This window comes from Mauremys mutica, chromosome 5 (genome assembly GCF_020497125.1).
Source record: "Mauremys mutica isolate MM-2020 ecotype Southern chromosome 5, ASM2049712v1, whole genome shotgun sequence".
Taxonomy (NCBI): domain Eukaryota; kingdom Metazoa; phylum Chordata; order Testudines; family Geoemydidae; genus Mauremys; species Mauremys mutica.
This window is the reverse complement of record NC_059076.1, coordinates 28,319,487-28,333,627: the sequence shown is the minus strand read 5'-3', so window position 1 is coordinate 28,333,627 and position 14,141 is coordinate 28,319,487. Positions and strand designations below refer to the sequence as shown.

The window sequence follows — 14,141 nt, the reverse complement described above, 5'->3', positions numbered from 1 at the left end:
ATAACAGAAAAATAAACAAACAGATTAACTGTTAGTGGAATGAAGACAACTGAGATAATGACATGGATTTGTTTGTAGGTAATGTGTCCAGGAGATAGAGTAGCTTGATGACAATACCCAGTATATCTTAGTTCCACCTTCAAAGGCATCAGGAAAGAAGGGAGATTGGTTTACGTGCCAATATGCCATGAGACTGTTATTTTGTGAGTATTTTGACTGAACAGCTTCGGTGCCGATATGTTTATTCCTCTTATGCTCTTAGCCTACAGATGAGTCAGTTATTACAGAAGAATTTCAATCTATGCTGAGGACCTGGCGTAAATTTGAACAGCCATAACAATAATAAACAACACCACATAGCATTTTAACAGTGCTACTTTTGTTCAAAACAGTTTTACTGACAGAGTTTTGCTCTAAATGTTGAATCGATAGATATTGGTGTACAGTTAATTAAGAGAAAATATCAATAAAAAAGAACGTCACAGGTAATGGTTTCCTGCTACTAGGGATATGCCAGGAGGAAGATAAGTATGACAGAGTAAATTATTAAGCAACAGTACACTTCAGGCAGTGCATTTGCAGAAGATTATAGCACACCTTGGACGTTAATAAAAGAGACACGACTAAAGGCTTTGTGGCTTTAACCCTCCAAGAAGTGCTATAATCGCCTAGAAGTGCCAGTGCTTGGAGTCTTATTGATCTTATAAAATGGAATTTAAATAGGGAAAACAGTAAGATTTGGTCATTTAGAGGGCATCAGAAACATAATTGATCATTACTGACACCCCTGACAGCAAGTCAGAAAGCTCCAATTGTGACTAGAGTTCTAACCTAATCAGAACTAAAAGCCATAAACACGGCAAATCTGTGAAGCTTCCAGATCATTTATTTCATAACACTGTTATAAGCAGTAGCATTAAGACCTTCTTTGGATATTTTTTAACACGTATGTCATGGCTACAGGGTGAGCTGTGCACCTTGAGTGCACCTCTCAGCAAAAATAGGGGTAGAAGGGATAATAAAGGTGAAGGCAGCAGAAATAGGGAGCACCAGTGGGAGTCCAGAGAGGGGAGCGTACCAGCATGGAAGGGAAAATGTGAGGAGTGGGGAGAGAAGGCAGAGACAAAGGGTCCTGGAGTAGAGAGGCCAGGGTTAGGGCTCTGCTTTTATGTCATGTCCCCTGAGCTCTGTAACTCCTGAATTCTGCTGCAAGTAGGTTTCCAATGCTACAGAGGAAATTGTGAACACACACACACACACACACACAAAATAACCCACAACAGCAACTAAAAACGCCCATTTTTACTGAATTAAACATTAACCCATTAAAATATTTCCATTCATATGAGGTTTTGTGATAGATTATGTGAGTCTTCTGCCACTTGGTAGTTTCCCTTGAATATGAGCAAGTCAAAAAGAATGAATTCAAAAATCATGAAGCTGAAGTTCACCGTAAATTTGAAATTCTCCACAATCTGAATCTATTCATTTCCTCCATTTTTAGTCAGGCCATGCTGTGTAAGGCAAATCCACAGGTAATAAAGTGCTTACAGAGAGAAGGGTGATGTTACAAATTGTCATACCTGGCTGAACTGCACAAAGCTATGAACTGATCAACATTTATTTTTAGTGTAACTCAACCCCTGCCACTAGTTGGCCAAGAGCACTAAATTATTTCTCCCTCTGACACATCACATTATACTGTGGTGAGGTAATGAATTTTATTAGAGATCAAGTACAATGGATATATGTAGTGGTAAGGTATTTCAATACACTGGATGCGGATTTGCTGTTCAATAACTGGAAACATAAAAATGGTCTGCGTCAGTGTTGTGTGAATGGTTCAAGTTTAAAACCAAACTAACTCACCAATGAAGCCTCTCATGCATAGATGAGTTGGAAAGATTTTGACTCAATTTATATTGTTTTTTGTTTTTGCTTTAATCTTTGTGGCTCTTTTTGTCAGGGGTTCAGGAGAAATGAGCAAGAGACAAAACCCATATAGCAGCCCCATAATCCACATACATAGTAGGAGTGTTCTGCCTCTTGATGTACCATACTATACACCTCTCTATTCCTGGTAGAATAGGTGCATTGTCCATTCACTCCTGGAACCATTTAGTTTCCACTTATGGTTTCTTTCAACAAACAGGGCACAGCATAACATGTTTCATAAGCCCAGAGGCCTACTAACAGGCTGTTTAACCTCATTAGCCCACAAAAGATGGAGGTGTTAGAACACAACACACAAGGGAATTAGATCTTCCTGTTAAACCACATTTCTACTCTGGAAAAAGACTGTAAAAATGGCATTGTGGGATTCACACCATCTATTGAAAAACAGGTTCCATCCAAAAGGTGCAGTTCATGCCTGGGCTGTGGGCAGCACGTTACTTGGGAAAAACTTAAAGGCCAATGTTAAGAGCTGAGCTTGAGTGGCTAAGGTGACAGAGGGGATCTTGCGTCTCAATGAGTCCAGTCAAATTTGCTCAGTAAACAAGAGTTGTTTTTCTTAACTGACAACTCTGCAAATTCAAGGTGGGATCTGAAAGTCAAACTGGTTCTTTCTGTGTCATGTGTTAGCTCGTGCATCATGACCAGCAAAAAATGTTCTGAATGCTAAATTATGCCTTCAGTTACACTTGTGTAACTCATTAAAAGTGATGAGAGTTGCACATTTTGCTTCACTGTCTGTCTTTCAGGAAACACTTAAAAACCCTAAACTTTTGTCACTAAAGATTAAATTAATTCACAGTCACAGTTCAACCATCAGACTTATCCATTTGACTCTAGTGTAGGGTAAGAACATGTTTATTTTCGCCCGTGTTTTTGAGCTTGTGAAAGTGCAAAGGTTAAAACTGACAAATGGGATTTGAAAAGCACATCAGCAAGCTAAACTTAACATAAAATACAAATTATCACAACAGACCATAGCTATTGTATAAACGGCACAGGTTTTAGCTAGTTTAGAATTAACTAGGGAAAGTAGTTCCTTCTGTTCTAATCTAAATAGAGTACACAGTTTGTTAAAGCATAACATCTATTTTTATTCTAAAGGCCTGTTTTTCATTTAAACCTGTGGTTAAGCCTGGAATCAGTCTCTGTGCTCAAGTATCTTTAGTTTACTTAAAACATGAAAAAAGAAGCCAGGACTCATAGACTTTAAGGTCAGAAGGGACCATTATGATCATCTAGTCTGGCCTCCTGCACAATGCAGGCCACAGAATATCACCCACTCACTCCTGTAACAAACCCCTAACCTATGTCTGAGTTACTGAAGTACTCAAATTGTGGTTTGAAGACCTCAAGCTGCAGAGAATCCTCCAGCAAGTGACCCATGCCCCATGCTGCAGAGGAAGGTGAAAACATGTTTGGTTGGCCAAAGCAAAAAAATACAGTGCTTCCAAAATTCATGCAGTTTTGTTTCTTTCAGTGCAGGACATACAAATATTTGTGTCTATGTTTTGATAATAGAAATGAGTACCTTGTCATGTTTTAAATCAGCAGCCAAAGGACTTCTTAAGTGAACATGACAGTATTTAAAATGTCCTATGCTACCTTGGTTAAGATGTGTCAATCACAATTAGCAGCAACAGATTTGCTATTCTAAAACAAATAAATCCTGCAACTTCCTTGCTGCATGAAAAGTGGCTGACGAGTGACTGCAGAAGGCAAACCTACCACTATAGCCAGTTAATCTGTCAATGGAAATTACTTTCATTATTTCCTGTATTCACCAGGGTTGGTAAACAATAGAACTTCAGCTAATACAGTTTTTGTTACATACAAATTGAATGTGAAATACTGGATGACATTATAAATCAATCTCCTCTTGCTACTGCACTGGAATCCTGAGGCCCTCTGAGTCTTCATGATTAAATCAATCTGTAAACGTCATATATTTTTCTATCAACCCTATTAAATTCATGTCTTTTTCTCTTCTACCAAATTAAGGGGTGTCCTTCCACCTACTATTTGAAGGAGACATGTCTTCCTTGACTCTACACTCGCAACAGAAACAAAAGGAACATTCACACTTCTCACAGAGGATTGTGAGAAGTGTGAGCTGAAAATCCACATGGTGGGGTAAACTCTCTCTTTTCAAGTAAAAGCCTCTCTCAGCTTTCCAAGCTTGTGGGCTTCCTCTGCATGCCTCCCCCACTAGTTTTTGTGCTATCGGCCATCATGTCCCTCCTGTGGCTTTTATTCGTACTGAGTAACTCCTCACACACCTCATCCTATCAGCAAAAGTCGTGCTTGTGAATCTCCTGAGGAAATGTCCTTTCTTCACTCTTTCCAACAACTCGGCCCATCTGTCATCTGGACTATTTTGTTTCTGTCTCGTTCATTTGTGGCTCTCACACTCCATTCTCCGTGCTCCCTTCCAGGGCTCATTCTTTCCCCCTCCTGCCCTTTTATATTGGTTTAATATGGCTCATGAGAGTGGCTGGGAATTTTTTCTTTAACTGCTTACTGAGCACCAAACAGAGGGTCATGGCCTCAAAAAGAGCTATGACCCTAAAACAAGTCATTACAATGGGGAGCATAGACTTATGTGGAAGGGCTAAAGTGGACCATTCAGATAATTCATGCACTTGAAGTGGATAATTAAACAAACTTTGCCTCTTTGAAATGTTTAATATGCAGCTTTAGGGGATCACAGGGAATTAAGGATGTTAGGGATGGGGTACAGGTGGTAGGGTCAATATCAAGCAATAATCCCATGGATACACACCATCCATTGAAAAATGGGTTTCAACTGAAAGGTGCAATTGATGCCTGGGCTATGGGCAGCACGTTATTCGGGAAAAACTTCAGTGCCAATGTCAAGACCTGAGCTTGAGTGGTTAAGGTGGCGAAGGGGATCTTGTGTCTCAGTGAGTCCTTATCAAATTTGCTTAGTAAATAGTTGTTATTTTTCTTAACTGTCAACTCTGCAAACTCAAGCTGGAATCTGAAAGTCAAACTGGGTTCTTTCTGTATCATGGGGTATCTCATGCACCATGACCATCTGGACAACTACCAAAGAGAAGAATAATGCAATTTCTAAAATATTCCATTTCATAATACCAAAGTCAATGGAAGGCACTTTATATATAGAATTTCATCCAGGTTCAAGCTTAAATCCACGAGCTACGTGGGAGCTTTGAGACTGCAGCAGTAATGGTTGTCTATACAGCAGATGCTCCATGGATTAGCAGACATGTGCATCTATTGTGCCTGTACTGACCCATGAAAGACTGCATGTACAAATGCTAAAGGCTATTGTTCCACTTGTCCAACTATTTTTAGTTTTCTGAGTCTTCTACATTCCTTTCCAGAGCCAGTATTTGATTTGGTTTTCTGATTCTGGTTTGTAGTAGTGTTAACCTCTAATTTCTATGTCAGAATATTAAGACATAGCAGCACAAAGTTTATCTATTAAGTCTGGGTCAGCAGTCTGCGATTCTTCAGGGATATCTGACTAAACTTCTGCCCAAGGGGCACGGGTTTGAAGAAACAGGGTATAAATGACACTGAGGAGTAACCTTAGTCAATCAGAATTCTAGAAGAGACAGAGAAAATATCCAATAAGATCAAAAACGCCTTGGTGAGACTAAAGAAGTCACAGAAATATTGAGATGAGTCAGCAGTAGACATAGTAATAGGACCCTAGTGCACAGGTGAAGATTCTAAATTTAGACCCAAAGCTACCGTCAAAGATTTTCTGTCTGATTTGGCATCAGAATTTATTATGAACATTATTTATGAGTAACCTGCTAGTAAAAGATTAGAATTACTCTGCTCTGAGAGTTGTGGTGACAGATGTTGCCTTTTATGGAATTAGACAAACACAAAGTAAAACAGCCTGGTTTGTAGCGATTCCGAGCTTTTCACCACACATACAGAAGACTTCTGCATGTCAAAGGCTTAGACCTCATGGCTGCTTTTAAGCCACCCAGAGATAGAGGAGTCATAAGAATCCATGGTAGCTGGAATAGCACGTATACTTTCCTCTGTGCTCAAGATGAATTTTGCTTCTTACCTTGCTGCACAAAGGATCCATAAACGAACCACATGGAGTTGTACAGTGTTGTAGAAGTCATTGATCCCATCTGCAGGCGTGGTGGGTTGAGCCAGTTCAAAAGGTAGACCAGTAGTCCTACCAGAAGCACAGTGCCAGCTATGCAGGCCCACAGGGAGAGGTCAAATGGTGCCAAACAGGCGAACATGTCCACTGTCTTCTCAGCCTTTCGAAGCAGCACACCCACTGAGTAGTCCATGTAACGGGTTGTGAAATCTACCACATTTTCCCGATCAGGGGTAATGGTTAAAGCAGAAATCCCTATGTCGGCTCTCTAAGAAAGAGAGAAGAGAATTCATTAACATGAGCAACAGGAAAAAAAATCTTGGCTCTAATTTGCTTAATAGCACTTAAACTTTTCATGGAAAAATTGATGCCAAGGCCAATGTCTTAAGTATGCTGTAAGTAAATATGAAAATGCTCCTAATTAGATGAACAGAATTGCTGCACATGAATCTTACATTTCTTTGACCAAACCTTGGCTGGCTAAACTCAGGAACATCAGTTTTCCAGCATTATTAGTGTCCAAAAATCAAGAAAAATATTTCAAATACAAATAATAGCTGGAGGAAATCTGCTTCTGGTCATTTTTCTTGGCATGGCTTATCAGGGACATCATTGTCATAGAGACCTTGTGTATAGTATTCCTACTCAGAAGACATTAGTTTGTTGACAGAATCCACATGATACCTAGAATTCTGATGACCCAAAGATCATGACAAAGGGCCACTGCATGTCATTACATTTCATTTGTCCTGGGTTTTTTGGTTGCATATTAACTGTAGAATAATCAATGTCCTATGTGGTTCCTTCAATACTGAAGTTTTTATAGCACTTGAAAACTGAGCTACTGTACCATATGGTTACCTGTCCTGCAGGTGTCATAGAATGGCTTGGTTTCACAGACATCAATGTAATTTAAAACAATCCATTTAAGAGCTGAAGGGGATTAATAAAATTCCTTGATCTTATCATCCCAATTCTCAGCTTGTCTCTGAAACATTAGGTCCCTAGAGACAACAGTCACAACTACAGCAGGTGCTATTTTACTTACTTTTCACACATGCAATTATAAATGCAGTGAAAATAGAAGAGGTACTTCAAGCAGAAACATTAACACTGTTTTTAAAAGAAATTCAAATATTGAATAAAAAGACTGTAAACTCTAGATTTTTTTTCCATATGGAAAGGAACATTTAACATACTTAAAGTTGTTACTGGTTTGATGTAATTAGCTTCTACTGTGATTAAAGCTGTATGAGGTCCTTTCTAGGAAACGAAAAAAGTATCAATACTGGAAAGGATCAGCAAATCAATTAATGAATTGACTCTCTTGAGTTTCTTTCATCTATGTCCAAACAAGGCGGGAATTACTGATACCCGAATATTGAGCTGTATGTGATATCTTAAGTGACATAGAATGGGAATGAAACTGTGATAAATAAAAAGTAGGCAAGGATTAGGATCCAGTTTGAAAATCCCAACTAAGTTTTGACATTTTCTGTCAATATTTTCTGCTACGCATAGTACAGTCACACTATTAATCACAATAAGCTTTAGATAGGGCTTGATGTACGTAGTACAAAAGTTAATATTGCTGTCTGAACTTAAACTTCAATAATCTTCTACAGTTGTGTGAGTGGGAGGGTATGTGGAAGGGGTAGTGTTGAGATAGTCGGGCAAAAAACTAATTTCAAATATTCATTTGCATAAAAGTCATAGGCCAAAGCTTCAGCAGGCTAAACCAAGAGAGCTCTACTGACTTAAATGGAGCTTCACTGACTTACACCAGCAGAGAATTTGGCCTCATGAATTCACGTTGATTGTATTCATATCCCTTTCTTTTAATTTTCAGTGAATGATTATTTGATGTTTTTTGATTCACAGGCAGCAAAAGTCTCAGGAATATTTGTGCAGATTCATCAGAGTGAAGGTTTGCACAAGACTCAGTCATGTAACTTGAGAGTCACTTTGATTTCCTTCCGCTTCTTTATAAAAGTATTCAATCACTCAGGTGAAGAGCTTAAAGAAAACCATACGACTCTGATGACCTATCATACCCCAGAATAATCAGAGCTGAGAACACCTTGCAAATGACCCACTCTGAAATGTTTTCTACATAAAGTGTACATCAATTTTGAATAATTAACAACTTGTAAAAGTCAAAGTCAGTTCACAAATAATTAATTAACAAAGACAAGGCTAAATGTAATTTTTTTGTATGTTTGATTCAAGTCTGGTGTTGAGTATGATTTCGTGGTTATAGAGTGACCCTAGGAGTCTCGAGTTCTTCTAATCTCTAGTCTGAGCTGTTGCTGGTTAATTTTAGGTCAGTTATTTAACCAACTGTAATTGTTATTAAAATATTTCCCTACCTCGCAAGAGTACAGTGAGGTATAATTAATTTAACATTTTTAAATGTTTTTATATTCTTGGATGAAAAGCAATATAGTTTGGAGAGTGCAAAGAATTCATTTAAAAACAGGAGATTACTGCAATATTGACTAACTGCAATCATGACTAAAGTTTTTTTTTAAATAAACAGGTTTTCACAAGAGATGTGTTGAAATGTGTTGTATGGAAGAGCACAGTATCATGTCATTTGTGGAGATTTTGCTTATATTTTACCTCCTTGGAATTAATTGTTCCAAATTTCCACTGCATTACTACTCCAGTACGGTTAGCAGAGAGCTATGACAGAGGATCACCGTTGTTCTGATGGAAGTATTCTATTTCCTTTGTGATATTACAGAAGTCATTGCGATACAATTATGTCTACTGATAAGGCAGTGGTAGTAAAGTGGTAAAAGGAATGGTGAAAGATAAATCCTGTCTTTTCAGTGCTATTGTGTTCAGGGCTGGCTTCAGCTTTTTTGCCGCCCAAAGCGGCGAAGAAAAAAAAAAGATAAAGCTGCGATCAGTGGCAGCTCAACGGCGCCGCTTCATTCTTTTGCGGCAATTTGGCGGCTGGTCCTTCCCTCTGAGAGGGACTGAGGGACCCGCCGCCGAATTCCCACCAAAGACCCAGACGTACCACCCCTTTCCATGGGCCGCCCCAAGCACCTGCTTCCTGCACTGGTGCCGGCCCTGATTGTGTTTAGATTTCTTTTTAAGAGGTAATGTTACTACCCACATACTTACTTTATGTACTGAATTTTAACCAGTGTATTCCTAGAGGACAATTTCTTTACCACTGATGCCAAAGTCAGTCAGTAATAATACTGGCTAGTACCACTGTAGTGAAAAGTGCTACTAACAGGTACCAACCTGGTTGCCACTGTCCTGCATTTGCTCCATGTTACGTGAGAGATCTTTTATGATTAGAAATGTGTTGAATGAACTGCAGGAAAACTGTGAAAATGATTTTTGTAGTATATTTGTAGCAATATAATATCTCAGTGGGTGATGATTAAGGCTCCACGTCTGTCATGGAGGTTGCGGAAATCATGGATTCTGTGACTTTCCATGATCTGTGACCTCTACAGGGGCTAGTGTGGCTGAGCCCAGGGCTGCCCAAGCAGCTGGCTCTCAGGCCAGCTGCTCTGGTAGCCCTGGGGACAGCCACACCAGCCACTGCTGGAGCGACTCTGCAGCCAGCCGCTCGGGCAACTCCACACTGGCTGCTGCTTGAGTGGCCCTGGGGCCAGCTGCACAGGACACTGCCCAGTGGTCCTGGGGTGGCAGCTGGCAGCTGGTGCCACTGGCCCAGCCCCCCACCCCAGCAGCAGCCCCTAGTCATCCCTCCAGAACAGCAGATCCCCACCAGCAGCCCCACCAAGAATAGCCCCTTCCATAATTAGTGTTCAATTAGTCATGTTTTGATACCCCTTGGTTTACTGTTGAGTGAGGTCTCATTTTGTTGTGTGTATTAACTGTGTAAACATATGAATAATCTGTAATAATCACTAAGGCTACGATTTAGTCATGAGTAATTTTAGTAAAAGTTATGGACAGGTCATGGGCAATAAACAGACATTCACACCGGTGACCTGTCCATGACTTTTACTAAAAATACCCATGTGTAAATCGTAGCCTTAGTGATAATTATAGATTATTCATATCCGTACACGGTTAATCAACAACAAAATAAGACCTCACTTGACAGTAAACCAAAGGGTATCAAAACATGACTCACTGAACACATTGGGTTAAATCTGGGCTTCACTGAAGTCACCAGCAGTTTTGCTATTGACTTCTATGGGACCATGATTTTCCCGATAGTACCTATTCAGCACTTCTTTCTCAGGCAAAGTTCCCAATGCTTGCCAAACAAGTGGTGAACTGGACACATATGGGCTGATTTTTGAAGGTGCTAAGCACCTACAGCTCTCACTGACTGAGCTGTGGGCGCCAGCTTCTCTGTAAATCAGACCTATAGTAACTACCAGATTTCACCTAATAGTTGATCCATCAAAGGTGCGTGTTCTTAATTATGTACAGATTATGTTAAATTAAAACAAAAACTGGCAAGTGGAAAAATGAAATGCCTATCATTATCATGTCAAAATAAATCAGAGAGACACCAGCTTTCAGAAGTCAAGGTTTGCTAAGTGCTTCATAGAAAGAAAGGCAAATGCATGCAATTATGTCAATATTTAGATGTAAAGTTGCCAGTCTAAATTATAAACATGTGAAATACTCCACTCATTAAGTTTTAGGAGTGCCAAAATATTACCAATTATCATAATCTTAGTTATTTTGGTTTACAAACTTAAGTTAAATGAAACAGAGTTGGTTCATGAAACTGATTGGCTACTGAACAAACAGCAGAGAACATTATTTTTCTTGATATGGCCTGTATATGAAACTGCATTAGTCATTACAACATGGCGCTGATGGTAATGTCACCGCTCTGCACTGACAAAAGTCGATCATCATTGCCCAGGAAATCCCCTAAACCTTACATGTTATTGCTTAAGTAAACCCATCTATGATTATTGCTCTATATGCCTGAAAACAATCTTATGGTGATTCCGTGCTTATAACTAAGACTAAGGAGAACTGACAATACTGATGCAACAGCCTCTATTTATTTTTCAGTCCACTCAAACTTCCTCTAATGCAACCTTTCATTTAATTGCTATTTAAGGTTAATCCGAGGATAAATATGTGCTGATTAACTCAACAAGGGCATTATGTCCAATGTGATTTTTTGATGCAAACATGAGTTTTAAACAAAATACTTTGCTGGCATTTAAAAAAAATAAGGAAAATATTTATTCCAACAGAAGAGACATTATTTTGTGTCAGGAAACACCTTGGGGTTGAGTCTGGCCCAGGGCTGGCCCACAACATTTTGGTACCTGAGGTGGGGAGGTCAAATGATGCCCCCATGCCTCCTCGCTTGGGCCAAAACTTTGAAAGGTCTCAATTCTGCCTTCTTCCTGTTCTACTCCTCTCATGGTACTGCTCTGCTACCTACCCCAATAAAGGAGAACTAACAGCTTAAAATGCCTTGTTAAAAAATTTAAGTAACACTTAACTTTCAAACACCTGAACAGCAAATATAACTTTTCTTGTCTGCATAGTAAACACTGGCATTTTCATCTGTTTGAATATTCAAAGTAGTGCTTTCCGTGCCTTCTTGGTTGCAAAGATTTGAACTGCTTCCTGCCAAAGGTCCACAGTCTGGGCCAGCTCATGCTCTATCGAGATTGTTGCAAGGCCGACTAGCCTCTCCTCCGTCATTGTGGAGCGTAGATTTGTTTTTATTAACTTCAGCTTGGAGAAGTTGCATTCTCCACTGGCAACTGTTACAGGAAGTGTTAGAAGTATACACAGAGCAACAAAAACATCTGGAAAGAGGGTGGTCATCTTATTTGTGCACATATATTCCAGAACAGCCTTTGGAGTTGATCCTGCTGAAATGTATCTTGAAAGGGCTTTCAGTTCATCACCTAAATCACTCACATCAATATTGTGCATGCCATCATGTGACAACACTGTCTCTAGTGCCCTGCATTGCTGGTATAGTGAGGAGTTTTGGACTATCAGACAACATCCCAAATATACAGCTGTGTTCCTTGATCTGCATGAAACGTTCTTCAACTGACTGTATTGCACAATCTAGCACCTGGTTAAAGAATTCAACTTTGAATTGTTGTTTGGGGTCTCTTATGGGATTATCCCATGTCTTGTAATCAAAATGTCATCTTTGTCAGTGACTCTTGTATTCTTGAATGGGTGGGAAAACAGCTTCAGTGTGAAGTTCCTCTGCCAACTTCTGTGCACTCTTCAGAATGTTTTGAAATTCCTCTTCTGACCGGTAAGACTGTAGATATGACTTTGCTTTGTCCAGTTGTTCCATTGCTCCAGATATATCAAGGTCAAAACCTTGGAGACTCTTCCTTACAATATTTATTTCAAACAGTATGGCATGCCACAACACTAAGCCACACAGAAATTTGAAGTTAAGTATGTTTCTGGTGATTCCATTTCCCTCTGCCACTGTTCTCCCATGAACAGTTCCTGTCATAGCATTATCCTCCATAATGGCAACTATGGAATCATCTATGTTCCCAATTTGGTGTTTGATAGGCTTTATCGCCTCCACTCGACTTTCCCATCGTGTGGCACTCAGTGGATTCAATGTCAGAGGGGATTTTCCCAGATGTTGCTTCAAAATTTGCCATCAGTGAGTTGATGCAGAGAAAAATACCTAGATGCTTTGAATCTCCAGTCCAGAACAACAGAGTAATATCTTGCTGACTTCAGATCTGCCACAATCTTCTGTTTGACTTTTGTTGCCAGTAACTGTATGATCTCATTTTGAATTGTTTTTCCAAGGTAGTGGTGTGCGTACATTTCTTGGGTGGTGACTCTTCTTAGATGCTCCTGGAGTACAGCATCAAACTCAGCCATCAGCTCCACAGTTTTAAGGAAGTTTCCATTGTTTGGCATATACAGCTGATCTGAAGTGCCACGCAGTGCTAGGTTTTGGGTAGCAAGCATTCTCACAATGGCAATGAGCCTTTTCAGAACATTTTGCCAGTAAAGAGACTCTGATGCAATCTTCTCTTGATGCTGATCATCTACGGTGGCCTTTAACCACCTCAAGCTCTTTGCACCTATGGAATGCTCTATGGTGATTTGCTGCCTTCTCGTGGCATACCAGATTTCTAGCCAGATTTTTCCAGTCCTTTGTTCCTGTAGAACTCAATGTGGCTGGAACATTAGACTGGAAGAGTTTGCAACAAAAACAGTATGCAGCATTCTGGGTTTTTGAGTACATAAGCCATGGCCTCTCCACTTTGTCACAATTGGGGATTTCATGCCAGTGATGTGCTGGATGGACACTTCTGTTTTCATTGTCTTTGGGGAGCATTAAGTTTTTCATTTGCTGTAGCCCACACAGTACAAGGAGGTCCCTCAGGCTACTACCCAAGTGGGTCCACAGTTCTGGATCATCTAGACTTAAGAACTAAACTCAGCAGCAGCTGTTTCTTGTGCCTCCACCACACTCTTCTCTGATCTACACTTTTCTTCAGGAATGTGCATGGTTACATCCATTTGAGATGGAGATATGGATGCTGCAGTAGCTGCCAGGTCACCTGCACTTTGACTAACTGGAAGATCAGGCATCTCCTCACCACTCACATCCTCAGTGGGGCCAGAAGGTTCACCATGAACATTTGTGTCTATGTATCTCAGGAGAGCTCCTTCCTGCTTAGATAGAAAAGCTTCCTTTGCTTGCTTTCTTTTTCTGAATGCTGCCCCAGAGGGGCGTTTTCCTTCTTTCACTCATGATTGCTGTTCTGTGCCAGCTGTAGTGGCTCTCAACACTCAATTGAAGGGGACAAATAAGCAGGCTGGTAGCAGGGCCTGAGTGAGGGAAGATATCAGCGTCATAAGGGCCTAACTGGTTCCTATTACTTCAGTTGACTGCCTGTTGTACTCAAGCGGGTTCAGGGAAGCAGCAGGAAACAGGAAGCTCCCTGAGAAGTTTGTGTTAATCAGCCCAGGCTCCTGGGGGTGCTAGAGAAGTACATAAGAGGCTCCTCTTCCTCCTTCTCTCTCACACCCTGCAGCTCCTGCTGCTTTCTGTTATTCCCTCTCACCTTTTCTCCTGCCTGTTATG

The 14,141-nt window shown here is 40.2% G+C and overlaps 1 protein-coding gene across 12 annotated transcripts in view; it reads right to left on the bottom strand.

The window, feature by feature from the left end:
- GRID2 (glutamate ionotropic receptor delta type subunit 2) overlaps window positions 1-14,141 on the bottom strand; it is a 1,103,852-nt gene that overhangs the window by 182,792 nt on the left and 906,919 nt on the right. For all 12 annotated transcript variants that reach the window (XM_045017699.1, XM_045017705.1, XM_045017706.1 and 9 more), the window contains one exon: window positions 6,026-6,338. In XM_045017699.1, coding sequence (XP_044873634.1) covers window positions 6,026-6,338 — 313 coding nt within the window. The remainder of the gene's footprint in view (window positions 1-6,025; window positions 6,339-14,141) is intronic.